At 50.4% G+C, this 17,831-nt stretch overlaps 7 protein-coding genes across 7 annotated transcripts; 3 read left to right on the top strand and 4 right to left on the bottom strand.

The window, feature by feature from the left end:
• Positions 1–1,418: 1,418 nt before the first annotated feature.
• Positions 1,419–2,203, top strand: NCS54_01400900 (Hypothetical protein; the record flags this gene model as incomplete). Its single annotated transcript, XM_053159174.1, has 2 exons — positions 1,419–1,663; positions 1,714–2,203. 2 exons carry the CDS (start codon positions 1,419–1,421, stop codon positions 2,201–2,203), a joined length of 735 nt encoding a protein of 244 aa, XP_053015149.1.
• A 491-nt stretch (positions 2,204–2,694) lies between these two features.
• Positions 2,695–4,157, top strand: NCS54_01400800 (Hypothetical protein; the record flags this gene model as incomplete). The annotated part of the gene is made up of 9 exons (XM_053159173.1): positions 2,695–2,733; positions 2,808–2,860; positions 2,926–3,021; positions 3,071–3,112; positions 3,163–3,229; positions 3,277–3,317; positions 3,367–3,666; positions 3,735–4,073; positions 4,124–4,157. 9 exons carry the CDS (start codon positions 2,695–2,697, stop codon positions 4,155–4,157), a joined length of 1,011 nt encoding a protein of 336 aa, XP_053015148.1.
• Positions 4,158–4,319: 162 nt separating this feature from the next.
• Positions 4,320–7,306, bottom strand: NCS54_01400700 (Helo-like-N domain-containing protein; the record flags this gene model as incomplete). Its single annotated transcript, XM_053159172.1, has 7 exons — positions 4,320–4,490; positions 4,541–4,675; positions 4,729–4,938; positions 4,999–5,026; positions 5,078–6,487; positions 6,537–6,980; positions 7,233–7,306. The coding sequence occupies 7 exons, from the start codon at positions 7,304–7,306 to the stop codon at positions 4,320–4,322; spliced, it is 2,472 nt and encodes an 823-aa protein (XP_053015147.1).
• A 402-nt stretch (positions 7,307–7,708) lies between these two features.
• NCS54_01400600 (J domain-containing protein) lies at positions 7,709–8,509 on the bottom strand (the record flags this gene model as incomplete). The annotated part of the gene is made up of 1 exon (XM_053159171.1): positions 7,709–8,509. The coding sequence occupies one exon, from the start codon at positions 8,507–8,509 to the stop codon at positions 7,709–7,711; it is 801 nt and encodes a 266-aa protein (XP_053015146.1).
• Positions 8,510–10,018: 1,509 nt separating this feature from the next.
• Positions 10,019–12,021, bottom strand: NCS54_01400500 (Hypothetical protein; the record flags this gene model as incomplete). Its single annotated transcript, XM_053159170.1, has 7 exons — positions 10,019–10,169; positions 10,228–10,704; positions 10,760–10,946; positions 11,003–11,251; positions 11,308–11,456; positions 11,507–11,687; positions 11,736–12,021. The coding sequence occupies 7 exons, from the start codon at positions 12,019–12,021 to the stop codon at positions 10,019–10,021; spliced, it is 1,680 nt and encodes a 559-aa protein (XP_053015145.1).
• Positions 12,022–13,761: 1,740 nt separating this feature from the next.
• NCS54_01400400 (Hypothetical protein) lies at positions 13,762–15,288 on the top strand (the record flags this gene model as incomplete). The annotated part of the gene is made up of 1 exon (XM_053159169.1): positions 13,762–15,288. One exon carries the CDS (start codon positions 13,762–13,764, stop codon positions 15,286–15,288), a length of 1,527 nt encoding a protein of 508 aa, XP_053015144.1.
• Positions 15,289–15,413: 125 nt separating this feature from the next.
• NCS54_01400300 (Rhodanese domain-containing protein) lies at positions 15,414–17,072 on the bottom strand (the record flags this gene model as incomplete). The annotated part of the gene is made up of 3 exons (XM_053159168.1): positions 15,414–15,935; positions 15,989–16,818; positions 16,880–17,072. The coding sequence occupies 3 exons, from the start codon at positions 17,070–17,072 to the stop codon at positions 15,414–15,416; spliced, it is 1,545 nt and encodes a 514-aa protein (XP_053015143.1).
• Positions 17,073–17,831: the final 759 nt, after the last annotated feature.

Raw genomic sequence — 17,831 nt, 5'->3', positions numbered from 1 at the left:
ATAAATTGCCAAAGTCAGTATTCTCGTGGTAGTGTTTAGTAGCAAACATGCCAACTCTTCCCTTGGTGCCACGACGATAGCCACCACCCAAATGTCACGTCAGACAAAAAGAAGCTTCCACCACGAGACCAGTAAAGCCCTTTCTCTAGCTTCACTGATGCTTGAGTCACCACCTGCACCAGCTTGACATCACGGTCCAACCCCGTCTCCCGTAAAAAGACACGAGCCCGTACGCGCCTCAAAAAGCTCCGGTGCGGGGAGTCGAACCCCGCTCGCCGCGGTGAAAACGCGGAATGATAACCGATACACCACACCGGACTTTGGATGCTGAACAGGCCGAAGAGTATCACTTGATGAAGCCGAGGACGATGAACTGATAAGCAAGTCTCGCTCCTGAGACTGTGCTCGGATGCGAGAGTGGAGATGGCGCGTAATGATCTTTCAGCTTGAAGACGTCACCATTGTTGCCTTGAGTTCGGGGTGTCCGGGTCGGCACGCCACGACACACCTGGAGTTGTTAAGCTTAATTTGTCATCTCTTCTCCATCAGTTTACTGCACGCTTACCTGTCACTGACGTAGGCTCGTTATAGCTAGTGAGACTGGCCGAAACTGAGTCTACCCCTGCCAAGGCTTGGGTTCGGTACAGCTCTGCCGCCATGGCACAGCTGAAACTCTTGATATCCACCAACAAGGCGCCTATTACCCAATAACAAGTTGAAGGTGGAATTAGAGTTTACGGTCAACGGTGAGCCAACTTACAAAGCCCCGGTTTTTCGGGCCTTCGGAGGTGTCGGTCTTACCGTACCACCGGACAAGGGCTGATTCGAATCGACATATATGGATGCCAAGTAAACTTTACAATCATTAACGTCTCGAGAATATCAATAGCGACCGGGACAAGGATGGTTTGATGTGGTGGTATCCGCACATGTCGAATTACGTACGATTCGCAAAAGTTCCCGCGGCATCCCTGTCAACTTCGTCCAGATTTAGCATCATCTAACACGTGCTGCCAGGATAGGCGATGAGCCCATGGCCTTAAGACCGATTGCGGAAGGTTGGTTAGGAAGGACTTGAGGGCCAAATTATCCTATTGGAGGAGGCTTGATGGCCTGGCAGGTGACAAACATGAGCTTCAGATGCGAATTGGAAAATGCATAAACTCCATGAATTCACTTGAAACGCACCGCGAACTTAAAATCGTCAAATGGATATGGAAACTGAGTTTAACAGGAAATACTGAGTCTTTGGAGGAGAGATATCATCATCCCAAAAGCTATAAAGAGGCAGTCCCGGTCTCGTAGTTGATCACATTCAACACCAGATTCACCACTGTCTTTCACAAAAGCACCTTCCTTTACTACACTATTTGTTGACCAAATACCTTCTTTTTCAACCCACCACATTCACTGCCAAAATGCAAACCAAGTCGATCCTTGCTCTTGCTACCCTCGCTGCACAGGTGCACGCGTTCCCCTTCGAGGCCTTGTTGGCTCGCACTCTTCATTCCCGCGCCGTCATCAACCATGATGCTGTCCAGCCTTTTGAAGAGACAGTTCAGACTGGTGCTATCGGAGATGCCATCAAGAAGTTTGAACCGTTCCTTCACATTGCCCACGGCTGCCAGTCTTATCCTGCTGTAGATGCCGATGGAAACACCAGGTGAGTAAGCGTGCACTCCGCGATTCGGATAGCAACTAACGCAGTCTCAGTGGCGGTCTTCAGGATACTGGAAGCTCTACTGGTGGTTGCCGTGATCAGGGCAGGGGACAGACCTATGTTCGCGCCAAGGAGCGCAACGGACAAATCGCCATCATGTACGCCTGGTACATGCCCAAGGACATGCCCAACAGCGGAGTCTCGACTGGTGCTCATCGCCACGACTGGGAGAACGTCGTCATCTTTGTTGACAGCGCCGGCGCCCAACTCGTCAGCGCTGCGGCCTCTGGTCACGGCAGCTACAAGAAGACCGACTCTCCTCAGCGTGAGGGCGATCGACCCAAGGTCGAGTACTTTACCAACTTTCCTACCAACCACGAGCTGCAGTTCACCGAAACCCTTGGTCGTGATCTTGCCTTGGTCGACTGGGATGCGATCCCCCAGGCTTCTCGTGATGCGCTGAACAGCGCCGACTTTGGCAAGGCGACTGTGCCCTTCAAGGACGATACCTTTGATGGTAACCTGGACAAGGCTTCCTCTTAAGAGGCTTTCGCCATATCAACATAGCATATTGGCCTTGACTTGTCGAGGCCAGAGCTGTGGGAACTAGTGGCTGGATGTGGGCTTGTACTTGTAAATATTTGATCGAGCTGTTCTCGTAGAACTGTCTTCACAAACAATAAACTCAACTATGTACTTGAAGTATAGCTGATAAGATATCATTGAAGCAATTGCCAATCTGAACATGCTTACTTTGTCGTTGGCCTGTGACTTCATGTTGAATTTAAACTGCGAGATTATAAACAGATCAATCAGAGGTCTAACCAACCAACTCAGGCACGACACAAACTCCTATTCCGAGCTTTTTTTTACCATGACTTGACAGCAGTTAGCCATCGACGTTGAAGGGTACTTGATTGGTGGGATCCTGGTTGCCAACTGCATTCCAACAACCAACACGCAACCTTCCCCTCACTGCTGCATGTTGGTTGATCAGGTGAATCAACAGCAAAACAAAGAAAGCACAGCTAGCAATGGCTGATCAGCAAGAAACAGAAAAAAGAATCGATTTTGTAAGTATAGGTTCTACTACAGTGCTCTCTAAACACCGTATACCCGTATACTTCAGGGCTAACGTGCGTCTCAGGACCCCGACATTGTTGGCGGTGACGATGGCGACTCTGCCATAGACTCTCAAAGGTCGAGAAACTGCGAAGACATCTGAAAATGGTGTGAAGAATGTGCTGATAAGTATGAAAGCTCAGGTGGGTCGAGTCAACGGCATCCATCACCTCCAGTATTCTCAAGTATCGCAAAATCCACGGGAGAACTTACCAATCTTCAAAGACGACGGAATACTGGTACATAGACTAACAATATCTACCATTTGATGTGCTGAAACCGTAATAGGGCTCCCAATGATGAGAAGCATGTGGAAGGATTTGACGTTGGGTATGGTAGATACTGGCAACCCACAGGGCCTTGCTAACTCATGCTGATAGTCACCACTGGATCACCATGCTCTTAGGCGATAAACTCTACCTCCCACCCATTGGAGACAATCCACAGGTAAGATTAAAGATATTCTGACATTGCCCATACTTACAAGTAAGCAGAGGATCCTAGACGTGGGTACAGGCTCAGGTATTTGGGCAATGTGAGTATAGACAACCGACAGATCATCACTACCACCCTGACAGCGACAGTGACATGGCAGATATCTTCCCCTCGGCACACATCATCGGCATCGACATCTCGCCTACGCAGCCCAGTTGGATTCCACCAAACGTGAGCTTTCAGATCGACGATGCACAACTCGACTGGACCTTCGAACCCGAGTCATTTGACTTTATCCACATCCGCTCGCTCCACGGCGCCATCGATGACTGGCCTAAGCTCTATGGCCAGCTTTTCAAGTTCCTTAAGCCAGGAGGCTGGTTTCAGCACATGGAACCGGGGATCGCACTGCGCTGTGATAACCCGGCCATCAAGGTGGACAAGGACCAGTATGCATTGCCTTAACGCCCCGTTGTATTTTCTCTACCCCCTTGCGTTAGGATTCTAACTTAGGTAGCATCTTTAAGCAGTGGGATCAGCTCTTCTACAACGTTGGCGATCGCCTGGGGCACACATTTGACATCACAGACAAGAGAATGGAGAACTGGGCTCGCGAGGCCGGTTTTTCTAAGATCACCCCTAAGACATTTAAACTTCCCTACGGTGGTTGGCCCAAGGACCCAAAGCTCAAGGAACTGGGCCGATACGTCAACTTCTACATGGACATGAGCTTGGGTGGCTTTGCCACTTACCCCATGAGCCAGATCCTGGGTTGGAGCCTCGAAGAGATCACAGTATTGATTCCTCAGATGCGTGCCGCTATCAATGATCAGAAGAACTTCACAAATGGTGACATGTATGTATTCCTAATGTAAAACTTTGCCTGTTTACTGACTATCTCGATAGGTATGTCACTTACGGCCAGAAGCCATTGCCGTGAATGAATGGGCGTGTGGTTGAACAGTTCAAGGATGGAAGGACTTCATTCACTTCCAACATAGCATAGGTAGCATGTCCAACAAAGACAATGTCATTGACAGCGAAGCTGTATGGAAGATGACACACAGCTGTATGCGGAGACACATTCGGTCTGGTTGCCTTCTCATTTCTTTGAGAACAGTCTCCTGAAGATACTTGGGGGTTTCTCCTGGCCTGTCCCCAGCAAAGCGTATAGAGCCGCGAACTCAAACACCTCCTTGATACCTTCGCCAGTCTTGGCAGAAGTCTCGAGGAATTTGACCACCCCTGGAAGTTTGGCTGCCTTTTCTGCACCCTATAGATTGGTCAGCATGTGTCTGCCACGCGTCAAGATTCTAAGCTTGCCTCTTCATAGGTGACTGGGTGGTAACCTATCTTTTTCGCTTCTTGGATTATTTTAGGGTCGTGCTCGAGATCCTTCTTATTGCCTACAAGTATGATGGGAGTATTAGGTAGAAAGTGTTGAATCTCGGGCATCCACTGATCGGTCACGGATTAGCAGTATTCATCCAGCAACTGACATAGAGTCTAACCGCTTCTTCGATATTGTCGAAACACTCTGGAATGCTCTTGTCAAATGTCAATATGATAACATTGCCATTGGGGTAGCAAATAGGACGCAAGCGATCATAGTCCATCTGGCCCGGCGTGTCGGTCATGGTCATGTCGACTGTTATGTCTGCGAGAGTGACAGTTGTGTAGAAGGTTTCTAACAAGCTTGCAGCCTCTTGGAGATGGGCCACCTGGAGAAAATTCATGTTAGAGAAAATGGGGAGTCAAACAATGCCTCCGGTGGCTTATACCTTGTCAATGTTACCATGCGCTTGATGACTACATGCATATGATTAATAAATGACCTGTTCAGAACGGAGGTGTACTCACTGGAGCAACAAGCTCTTCCCGGACAACGTATCGCCCACGATAACCAGCTTTCTCTTGACTGGGGCTCGTAGTAGTCGTTCATGATTCTCAAAGTAGTATTTACTCGACAATAGAAGCTTCTCAGCTTCGCCGCGAATGACTAGAGTAGCTGGACGGATCGGTGGGACTGCTGTAGTTAAACTATCTGGAGATTGAACTGTGGTCTGGACGGAGGAAGAGGAGGCGATAGAGGATCGTTGGGGTGTGACTGCGGAGATGCTTGGCGGAGGAGGAGGCTCTGGAGACGCCCGAGCAGAGTATGCAACTGGTGTCGAAGGTCTGTAAGGTAGTTCTAGTGTCGGTAACAAGGCGTTTCCATCAGCAGTCAGAGGCGACGTCGCTTGTTCTTCTGTTTCAGGGACGGGAATAGCTGGGTCTCTCCATCCATAACTCTCCTCTTCGATGACGGGTATAGGCATTGTCTGAGCTGCCTTCCTTTCACGGAGGTTCTCCAACATGATGGAATAGGCTTGCTCCTCGTCGGTGTTGCCGCTGGCTTTGCAGATGGCGACAAGCAGAGTCAGACTTCGCTCAACACCATCCTCTCCGCTGGGACCGAGCTTCCGGTATCCGCGAAGGAGCTTGCGGCCGTATAAATGACCTTGGACGTAGTCTTTCTTGGCGTACAGAACCATGACTAGTGTCGAAATGTCCTTCAAAGCCGCTTCGTCCTTGCCCTCTAGGCCGTGTGGGCTGAGCGCGATCTTGTCGATCATAGCGGTGGCTGCATCTTCCCACTTCTCGAGGCCGATGCATGTCTGACAGAAGAGAGACAGGACTTCGTGTGCTGAAGGGAGATCTGACTTTCGTGGTCGTGTACGGCCCTGTTCGGTCATGGGCATTAGCCGCGATAGGCAATTGCGCAGTAACGGCTCAGCCCCTTCATAGTCCGTCGACTGATACTTGACTTGTGCCTTTTGATATAGGCCCAGAGCAAGATCGAGGTCAAGATCCGAGTCGGAGTCGGAGTCATCTTCTTGTGGCGGTCTTGAAGATCCTGGAATTTGTATCCGTCCTCTGTCAACGCTGTCTTGCAACCAGGCCATGGTAGACTCGCTGGTCTGACTTGGCAAGACGTCACCGCAGTCAGAGCCACAGTAGGTTTCCGCCTCTTCGTCCCGGTCGAGTGTCAAGATGGTTGAAGCAGAGGATACGATGGTGGCAGCTGATCGTACACAGTTTCTCAGGTTTGACATGGCTGCGATCTCTGCAGGTTTCATGTCTAACTGAGGGTTAGCAGCAGCCGGTGTTGTCTGCAAAGTGCTGATGCGCTCGTTCAGCTTGACGGCAAGGCTTCGGATCTCGCGCTGCATATCCTCGAGACTGGGCAAGATGCGATCATTTGCACCTTGAATGGATACTTGATTCCATCTGTGTTGGTTAGCTCACCGCTCATCGGGGCTAGGCTGGCGCAACTCACAGAATAAGGGCTTGCATGGAGAGCTGTAAGGTATCTCGGAAAGACTGAATCTGCTTCCGAAAGAGCCCAATCTTTCCCTCGGCAGCTTTGAGGCGCATCTGCTTCCTTGTCCCGCTGAGGACTGATGTCTCCCTGCTGACCTCTTTCACCACTTCGTAAAGGCCTTCGAGTGCTTCATTTCCATCCTTCAAACTGGAGTAAATGTTCTCCCAGTGAGCTCCGACATGCCCAGTCAAAGGTCCAGCCACGCCGTCGAAGCTCGTCTTCATGGTGTTGAGAACCTTGGTAAGGGCCTTGACATCCTCGATGATGGCCGCCACCGTCTCGTCAACAGCCTCGATGTCATCGTACAGCTTTTTGAGTCCTGTGCCGACATTGTAACATACTCCGAGAAGGGCGAGAACCCCTGTCGTTATCGAGAGGGGGTCCATGGACTTGCCCGACCTTGGCGCAGGTTGCACGCTGGACTGATGCGGTTGCTGGATTGTGAGCGGGGTTTAATAATAATCACGTGTTGATTCTTGGTTTGCCTTGCCATGGAATGAGGCGTTCGGAGTGGAACTAGTAGAGGCCGGCTGTTCCAAGCCACCAAGTTCTAGATCGACGGACCAAAGACTGGGCTGAATTCGACTGGCGCCTGGAGACAACTTGTGCTGGAAGCAGTTTAGGCTAGGCTGACACGGGGATATGACGTACAAGTATGCCTCGCCAACATCAAATTGTGAATCCCGCAGGCCTGTGTCGGAGAAAGGCGTAAGAGGATATGCCATGGTTGCTTCGCTGGAAGATGAAATGAGCGGCAAGTTCCGTTGATGGCTTGTTAGCTCTTTGCCAAGTCTGACGGATCGCAGCTCCCGAACTTGGCGACTGGAACTGTAGGATTCCAGCCCTATTGTATGATGTGAGAGTTTGCGTCTGGGAAGACTTGGATCCAGTCGAATGGCTGTATCAATTGGAGTCGATCACATGTGACATGTCGAAAGAAGCCTTTGTATGGGGCAGGCTTCAACGAGAACTATACAACATCATTCGAGGCCGTTGCATTAAATAGATAAGTGCCATTCTCTGAGTCCTTGTTCCATGCCCCGAGCCATTCAAAAGAAACTGCGCCAAGCAACCATGTAAGAGTGCAATCATGATCATCGCCCTTTCGGCCATTTAGTACTTAACCGTCAGTGTCGGCAGATATTATCCTCTAGTCCGCTCTCCAGCGTGTGGTGATGACCAGGAGTCCGAACTAGGCCTAGGTGCCTACGAGCTAGAAACTCCAACACCCTTTCGTCTTTTTGTTTATCACCAGAGGAAAAGATGATGTCTTGTAGACCCATGAGGATGGAGTCATGGAAAGCAAGTTCCAATGTCTTGTGCCGTAGTCTTGCCTTCTTTGCTCGCTCATGCTGTGTAATGGCACCGCCCATGGCAATGAAAAGAAGGAGAATGGCGAATCCACCATTGGACATGTATATAGGCTCCTGGCGCATAGTTGCACAGTGCCCCGTCCAACCGGCATGTCCAGAATCTTGTGCGGCCGACGTGTAAGGGCCCGACCCTGGCCACGTGGATGTTGGGTTCGGAGTAGGTGGCCCACGGTATTGGTTCTTGAAAGCCCATCCTACATCATACATCTCATACATCTTTCGTTTGCTGGGGTCACTGAGGAGCTCGTTGGCCGCGATAATGAGGTGGTATCGTTCCAAGCGCGTTGCTCGGGCAAGAGAGTTGACCAAGGGGTTCTGGCCGTGCACATCAGGATGATACAACTTGATAAGCCTTCGAAAACGCTCTTTGTTGTAAGGCTTCCCAGCTTCGATGCCCAAGATCTCGTGAGGGGAGGGACGGGGATTTTGAGGCCATAGCGGAGTTTGGTTGCGTGTTGAGGGGCAGCTGAGAGAATGCCGTCTTCTGGTACCAAACCGTCCATGTCCGTAAGAAAGACACTTGGATGTGACGAGTGCCTTGGAAGTAAAGGGCATGATTAAGCTTGATGTTGAAGGGGTGCGGAGAGTGATTAAAGGTTCCAGGGACAGGAGAACTGAGCACGGGCAGTTTGGCAATACAGGAGGTTGTTTGAAGACCAGGCAGTCTTGTGGAAGACGGAAAGGTGATGCTATATACCGTTTATCTGTTATGATGATATCAATTCCAGCCATCTACGAGCGGGGTTGGCGATATGAATCAGGCGGTTAACTGCTCATTCTTGCTCACAAACCCACAGCCGAGTCGCGCCATCACATGCGGCGTAAGCTTGAGGCGCCAGCATCGAGTAAATACTACGAAGATCAAACATTATTTCACATTCGATATCATTTGTTCGGTCGCACATGCAGCTACACGTTGCTGAGGTATAGGGGAGCGTGGTGTTGATAGGGCGCATGCTGAAACAGTGATATTCAGCACAGATATGCGGCAGAGCGTGACTCGTACGATAGACTATGCAACATATATTAATATGCCAATAAATAAGACCAGAAGACCCCTATATCATCCCAGAATCTGACGATAATACTCTATGAGGCCGGTCGCTGCTGAGAGGCCACTCACCTTATCTCGGCATTGAACAACGCTCTGCCGTCGCTATCAAAGGATATTAATAGAAGCATCAAAGAACACAGACTTGCCATATGGTCCAAGACTAAGATCGTGTCATTCTTCAGTTTGTGTTATCCGCCGTGGTAAGGAAACCCTCGCGTCTGACGGACGACTTTAGGGGGACGCGATGTTAGAGGCGCCCACTCCAGCATATCACTGCAAAACCCCAGCTTCAATACGTGTCGATTTCAATTATTCAGTTAAAGACTTTCCGATATAAGGGAACTGCCGTCGGAGCCGCCGTTACCGATGGCGATTAGACAGCACACGGCAATGCCGACACAGGGATCGAAGCAGCTACAGCCTCCTGTGGCTCGGGTGCGAAGAGAAACACGCGTGTTAGCACAGGTACCTACGTTATAGAGTATGAATGGAAATACAGTGTTAATTATGTCTAGAATATAAACTAAAATACGTCGGAAATTCCTTTCACTGCGTTCTGATATGGTTACATTGAGATTATCTGCGAAAGGCGATCCATGGCAAGAATACCCAATCATGCACGTAGGAGAGCTTGTGTGGAATGACCATGACAAGCTTTTAGCTAAAAAGACCAAAAATTTTCTATTTTAGGCAGACATCTGATTTGCAGAGCTTTTCATTGCATGAGCCCTTGCAAAGGCCAAGACGGTATATGGTATGGTGGGCAAGGCCGGAGTATTATATCCGAGGAGAGGATTAGGATTGATTTGCGAGAATGATCCATCGAATGACCGTATACGCAGATACATAGACCCCCAAGCGGCAAGCTCTATTGTAGAAGTGGTTCTTGATGTCTATTCCCGGCCCCATGTGATCTCGATCAACTTCAAGGTTATGAACTTGAGGATCTATTGGAGCCTTTGTCTATCCAACTGAAAAGTTTTCCACAACTCCATGGATAACATGCCTGTTTAGTCGCTAGTCCAAAAGAACCAACCAAATACCCCTGAAGCAACCGTCATGGCACCAGCAAACGAGGAAAACAAGATGACGAGGTTTGGGTTGTGGGCTGCAGGAGAGACAGCAAGTCCCAGGACGGAGTTCAAAGCCAGCGTCAACATACTGAATCAAGTATTAGCCACGGATCATTGTTGATGAAATGACGAAACTGAGTACTTACGTCACCGCCTGAAGCGTCGACTTCATATGTGACGCAGCCTTGTTGTATGCATACTCAGATCCAGAGACGGACCATAATACCTCACCGACAGCGCTGACAGCATGTACAGGTATCTGCAACGTGAAGCTGACCTGGTTTGGAATGTGGCCGTCGCTTGACGCAGCGCATTCCAGAGGCATGTTGTAACAAGGGCCAGCGTTGTAAACAGCCTGCTGCACACCAGCGGCTATCGCCATGGAGAAGGCAATCATGATGAACCCGAGGGTCATCCTGACAGTTGGTCTTGGGTTCAACTTCAGCTTGTGCATGTACGGATACACGCAGTGTTCGAATAGAGGAACAGCCATAAGCACAAATATGGGGTTCAGACTCGATACAGCATCGTTTGGAATCCCGTGGGTGACCATTTGGCCAGATTGGGAAACCAAGTTGGTCTGATTTTGTTCATAGCATAGCCAAACAATGGGATAGATGGCCCTTGGGATTTCTGTCAGCTATCTGAATAAGATGGGATTGGATTATATAATCTTACCATACTCTGCATGCCTGCAAGGCCTGTCGAAGATCCTCCACATACTGGTCATCCCAAGGAACGGTGCGTCCATGCTTCTCCAGCTGTACCGCGGGCATGGCAGAATCCAAGTTGAAACCTCCTCTAATGGCGCATCCAAGTGCACTCAGAAGTTTGGCTCGAAAGCTTGCCTCGGGCTTTCGACGGTCTACACAAAATGTTAGCATCCACTTAGTTCGGGGAACAAAGCCGAATATCACTGACAAAATCTGTTGCGTCCAAGAATAAGCACCACAGTTCCTGAAGCGAGAGCAACAAGAGACATCAAGAACGAGGTCCAGAAACCGAGATACTTTTCCATGGTGACGCTCGCAAGACCAGAAAGTGCGCCAACATTGGCACACCAGTAAAAGATGCTGTATACGCGTCTCACTGTCACTTCATGGTCCACGATGACACGCTCTCCAGAGTCAAGCGTCTGGATTTGTTTTCCAGTGATCCGCACCTGGTCAGCTTTGTCAAGTTAGTAGATGCATCAATATAATAGATATATACGGGTATAATATTACCTGTAAATGGGGCAACACTCGACTTGACGCCTCCAACGCCGAGACCTATCAGGATGAAGGCTCCAATCAAGCCCCCAAGACCGGCGCCAGCATCCAGAGCTGGGGGAATTGAGGTCAAGAGAAGCAATAGAATGCCAGTGAAGTATAGTCTACACCAGATCAGAGACGAATAACACCATTTATGCTTGGTGCAACTTACCCGCATGAGACAACTAGCGTCTTGTATGGCCCCCAATGCCCATCCGCCAACACGCCAGCGAAGACAGGTGTCGTGAAGCTCACCAGTCTTAGGAAAGAGTTGAGAGCGGTAGCAACTGATTGACCCATACCTAATGCACCTGGACGGCCAAACCCGCTAGCAGGGTTTTGGATGTAGTTTTCTCTTAGATGTTAGATGGGAGGTGTGGACTAGGAGAGATGCAACTTACGTAGCGGCGCCTGCAATGCATAGTAGGCAAACCTTTCAGCCCCGGAGAACCAAGCAACGATCCATGCTTCGACTGGAATTTTGCCGCTGATGTGCCTTAGATTTGCTAGGTCGTCTTCAGATGGCTCCTCTTGATCAGTCTCGGGAGCACTGACTGCCGATGAATCTGGAGGTTGGGCTTCAGTGGCAGAAGAATTCATCACGCCATTGGCGTTTTGCCCGGGGGTTTTCTCAGAAGGCTCCGTTGTGAGTTGTTCAGGGCTCTCTTTCTCTGAAGAGGGGTTCATGTTGCCCACAAGGGTGAAAGAGGAAAAAAGATAGCAAAATGGTACGATATTCAATACCTAGCTAATCCCAAGCAGGTTCTCTTCCTCCGGCATAGGATTAAAGTGCTAATGCCAGTGGCTTTTGATGCAGCGGGAACCCAGTGAAGGTTTGAAGGGAGAACACAAACTCAGCAAAAGCCACGACGCACAGTACAAAGCTGGTGGCGAGTGAGACACCGCCTATAGCCGACAAAGGATTACCTACCAACCAACCATGGCGACATTTGTCCCTGCCAGCTCGAGCACTAACAAAGAGACCTCGCAGAGCGAATACGGGCCGACCAAAAAGACCCTGGGATGTGATACCCGCACTCCAATCCCCCGATTGGTTCGTACCCTGTAAGCTTATCCCCGTCCCGCCCCCGGAAACGGGTCAAATGGCCTCAATCCTTCTCAAGTCCCCGGTCAGAGCCGAGCCAACAGATTTCCCCACAACTGGAGGGAGAGAAGAGGGAAGGTCGGGATGCACATGGCTGCAGGTATGGTCCCACAGGAACTTATGGCGGTGCAAGAGAGGAAGCTGATGGCATGTGTTGGTTCACCCCGGGCGGAGAACAATTGGTGGTACTCCACCGCTACAAGGGTGATCTTGACGTAGATCTGGCTTGGATGTCAACAAAGGTACTTTCCGGGGGTATTGGGTATTCAGGGGCGTGGCGATTTGATGCGTATGCACGGCTTCTGCCTCTTGTTACGTGCCGAGGAGGATGGTCAGAGAAGCCATGGGGAGCGTGCTTCGATTTTTCATTACTCATTCTATGATTGCTAATATGCAATAGAGATGAGCAATGCCGAGTACAACTTGCCGCGTAAAGCCCTATTGGCATGCCTAATTGTGCAACATGCCATATTCAGACACAAGTGGTTCTCCAGTCACATCGTGCATCTCCGAATCTCACCAGTCACAAATCTTGATGATCCGTATGCCAGATTCGGCTGACATTTATGCTGTGATTATGCTTTGAAGTGATGTCTTATTGAAACACCAATAAGCCATTTGAACTGCCACACAATCACATTACACAATTTTCTACTCAGCTGATGATTCAGACTGTAAACCTCTTCAACTGTGACTGTAGCCTGTATGAGCAACACGCACCAATCTCACTAATGCAACAGATCATGAAAGCACAGACTGGCTGAATACGGAATGGATCGGCCGTACCAAAAGCCGATGGACCCAGGCCTTGCGGACGCTTGTAGACCTGAAAGTGGTATTAGACCCGGTGCAAGTAATATCATTCACCTGCTTTAGCCCCCACGAGCTCCCCTGTAGGTGAAACGGCTAGGAACTGGAGCTTGCTTGTAAAGTCCATGTACTATGATCCTATGGAGTACAACTTCTTTGCTGCCTCGCCACGCGTGCTCTTCGCCTCAGTCTTACGTCCGATGGAGTCCGATCCTGGACCGAGTGTCCCTCAAGGCTCTCAAACTCGCTCTTGCATGCCGGCTATGAGACAATCGAACATGCCCAATCTTACCTAGAATATGTTTCCAGCTTGGTAAGGTAAGCGGAGATCCGTAACGGCAGAGAAAGAGGCGTAACAGTATCCGGCTCCTGGTGTTAGAGCAGCCTAGGCATGTCTCTCGTTGCCTTAGTACACCCTTTCTGTAGCCGTTATAAGCCAGCCTTGAAGTAGTCTTGCATTTTCATGTAGATAGAGGAGCAAAGATCTTGGCCATTTTGATCAATCTACAACAATGCAGGTCCTCCAACTTCCTCTTCAAGCACCAGCCTCGGCGTCGCTGGAACCCAGCAAGTCGAAGCTGCCCGGCAGCCACGTGGTGGTTCCAGAGAAGCGACCACTGCCTCGGGACCTCTTCTCTCCTTCCTTTCAAGATCTTGTCGACTTGGCTTTGTTTCGAGTCTTCGATGCAGCATTCACTCTGGACACACGCCCACCGAGGCTATTCCCCACGGCCGAGACAGTGTTTGCCCAACACTTTACGTACCATGACTGGATGAACCATGGGGATCTCGAGACGGAGCTTGGAAGAATGAGCTTCATGCTCGCAAACCTTCCTGAGAGAGGTCTTCCTACGGTATTTACACCCACGATATGTCAGGTTCTCCAGGCTCCGGCCTTAATGGCTGGCTGGAAACGGGCAATTCCCCAGCTGAAAGAGAGAGCCCAAGAGCAGACACTTTGGATCATACGCCATATGCAAAAACAGAGGCCAGCTCAGACTGAAGGCATTCACAAGTCATCGTTCATCACAAATCCGGTGGATTATGAAACAGACGGCATCGCTTCAGGTCTTGCCAGCCAGCTCTGGGCCAGAGCGCTGTCGGAAATGACAACACGCCTATGCAAAAGCCAAGCGACTCAAGATGAAGCAGAAGCTTTTCTGCAAATCTTTTCTCTCCTCAAAGACCCGTTGGGAGGCCTGGAGAATATCCCAGACAAATCTGTCGAATGCTTTGCCCGCATGCTGTCGTCAGTTGCTGCGGTGGCACACCAAGCACCAAGAACACATGCAATCAAGGCCAACTGGCCCGCCGCTATCGCTCAAGCGGCACAGGAAGCGTTGTTTCTTGGTTGTCCACTGCTTGAGGGGATTAGCCATGTCCATTTCACGGGCCACCAACAGCTGCCCTATGCGTATGTGCCCCTGGACAAACTCCCACGCTCCGAGTTCTCCATCTCGACCCATGTTGCAACCATTGTGGAGGAGATGCTTCTCAACGAGTCTGAAGGTGGTTGTTGCATTGCCCCCATCGCAGTCTCGACCTACCCAACACTGCCACTTGAGGACGGGAAGAGGATGCCTGTCATTATTGATGGCAATCATCGAGCCAGCGCAACAATGGTTCTCCGAATGATTGCTCATTATCCGGATATTTTGACAGCAGAAGATTACAAGGCCATACTTGATGAATTTTGTCACGCTCATGAGCTTGGTCTCAAGTGGAAGATCGATCTGGCAGATGTCCTCCAAGTTCTTCGAGGCAGTGCATTCCACAAACGTCTCTTGCAGAGCAAGATGAGCACTGTGAGGCAATTTCTCCAAGTTGACACTATCCCCGCACTGGTGGTTCGTGAAGACAACTTTCATACCGTCTGCCAGCAGAGGCCTCCTTTGGCGGACCGTCCAAGGTTGTTGCTCCCGATCCATCAGGCCATTTACAATGATGAGGAGTTGGGGTTTGCTTTTCCACAGGCTGGCCAAGTTCACGGACGAGCTACGGGTTTCAAACCGATGAGGTTGAATCAGGGTACCAAGTAGATGTTTCTGAGTTGTTAGAGCAGACAGACTTTAAAAGTAGACCCCAATTGGTAAAATTTCTCAAGTCTAGCCAGATGTCATTCTAATTCCTGTTTCCTGAACTATCTCATTGCACACTTTTCAACTCATGCGGACTGCTTGCTGCTGAGCCACTTGGCCAAGCCAGACATGCCATCCTTGAAGGAGTAAGCTTCAAAGCCTCGCGCCCTCAAAGCCGCAGCCATAACCCTTGATGTGTTACCATCGTAGTCCAGAACCAGTAGGGGATTTGTTGCAGCCGATAACCACTTTGAGACACCTGCATCCTCAATCTTGGCTTTGAGCTTCTTTGACTGGTCAATGAGGACCTGGGGTTCCCCAAACTCAAAGACTGATGTGCTCTTGGGCGTCAAACCGTCCAGCGGGGAGGTGAACGCGCCCTGTACATGGCACTGTTCAAAGTCTTCTGGGGAACGCAGGTCAATGCAGCGAATGGCTGAGGAAGAAGAGAGGCTAGTGCCATTGGGCCCGTTGACGCCATTGACTGCGCCCTTGGCAACTGTCAGCTTAGCAAGGCGAGCCATGACTTCTGGGTCAGTTGGGTGGATGGCCTCGGGGTCAGCTTCCCATCTGAAGCTATATACGTGTTGATCGACATCAAACAGTTCCTAAATGATTGGCAATCAGCACATGTGTAAGATGAGGAAAGTGGCTGACTTACCCGGTTGCCAATCTCCTTGAACTCACTATCAGGCAGCTTCTGGAAATACGTGTCCATGTGCTTCTGTGGTAGATCACAGCAAACAAAGACGCAAGAGACTTCGCCCGTAGTAGGGTCAGCGTAGTTGCTCAAAGTTCCCTTGTCCTTGGCTGCTTGGATGAACTGCAGCAGACCGCCAAGGTTCATACCACTTGAAGGACCAGAAATGATACCCTCCCGGGAAAGATGCATCGACAGTCTGTACGACTCTTTGGAGCTGACAATCTCAGTCTCGTCCACGACCTCCTTCCAGGGGAACGGACTTGTCTCGTGCATGGGACGCTCCCGAGGGCCTGGTACAATGTCGGCCTCGACATTGCAGACGCCCAAAACTTTGACCCTAGGCTTCTGGGACTTGAGGTACATGCCAGTGCCGGTGACACACCCCGTGCTACCCATGCCCATGCAGAAGATGTCGATCTCTGGCAGCTGCTTGAGAATCTGAGGACCTGTCCACCGCTCATGGGACTTCCAGTTCCACACACTGTCATATTGGCCGAGGTTGACTACCTTGTCCGAGCTCTTGCCCAGATTTCTGGCCCACTCAACCGGCCCCCTGATGTCGGTGGTGTCGGTGTAAGTTGGGCCACCGTAGAGCATGACCTTGAGTCCGAAGAACTGCAGTTCTCGAACGCGGTCTATCGCAGCCTTGTTTGAGACATATGCGGTTGTATCATCGTTGTTGTAGAGGACTCGATTGGCAATGGCGAGTGAGGTGACGGTCGACCCGGAGCTAACCTCGACGACGGACTTGTTGGCAGCCGAGGGATCGTGGAGGAGCATGTTGACAGCTATGGGGAGGTCTCGTTAGCATATTCAGGATGGCTGTAGTACGAACCATCAATGGCTTACCTGGAAGTGCCTTGACATTCTGGGCAGGAAGAAATGTGAGCAGCTTGGCGTAGATGCGCACATTGTCCTTTCGAAATGGGTTCAAACTGTCGGGCAGCTCAACCAAGGGAACCGGAGGTTGTTCATCAGGATCGAAGAACTGGCGAAGAGCATCAGGGCCCTTGAAGACATTGAGAGGGTTGGAGACTGCCATGTTGTGTGTGTGTGTACTTTGGTGATGTACTTGATGCTGTATTGGTCGCCTGCCAAGTAGTAGCTGTCTCTCAACACCAAGATTTATATAGCGAAACTGGCTGACTTACTTGGAAATATTCCACTACCAGACCTCGACACTGAGAGAATACCTCATCCTGTTCCTTCTACCGATACCAGCAACAGGCTCGTCATCAGCAATGCTAGGCAACTGTCCTCTTTCCGCGCCTCTCTAAGCAACGTGGTCATCGCATGCCTCGCCTAGCAAATGGTAATGCACGCACATGTCAACATATCCATGCTGACCCGCCAATCTTACGGGGACCTTGTGCGCCGCCCGGATCGGCAGGTATCAAACTTGCTCAGTGCCGATCTGCCCCCACGGGGGTGCCGAGGCCGGCGGCCCAGGGGTCGAAGTAGTAAGACGCTGCGGGCCGAACCGATGGGGAAGCTGACTATGCATGACTCGACTATGGCGAGCTTGTTTTACCTTCCGGATTCAATAACGAACTAGTCTAGTAATATTGCGCACATATGAGCAATTTGTGAAGCGTGAAACCTGGTCTGAATAAGCGATGCAACCGCGGCGATTACCTTGATGGTAGCACATATGTAAATATGCAGTATAGGCATCTTTGGGCTTCTACAAACGCCCAAGCGCATCTGCCGCTTCGTGGCGAGTGAGATCCTTCAGCAGGGGTCGGCTGTTTGTGCCGTGATCTGCGTTTCACAAGTACCTGCAGTTACTAGAAATGCAGAA

The sequence above is a fragment of the Fusarium falciforme genome, chromosome 12 (assembly GCF_026873545.1).
Source record: "Fusarium falciforme chromosome 12, complete sequence".
In the NCBI taxonomy this organism is placed as follows: Eukaryota; Fungi; Ascomycota; class Sordariomycetes; order Hypocreales; family Nectriaceae; genus Fusarium; species Fusarium falciforme.
This window is presented reverse-complemented; position numbering and strand designations above follow the sequence as displayed.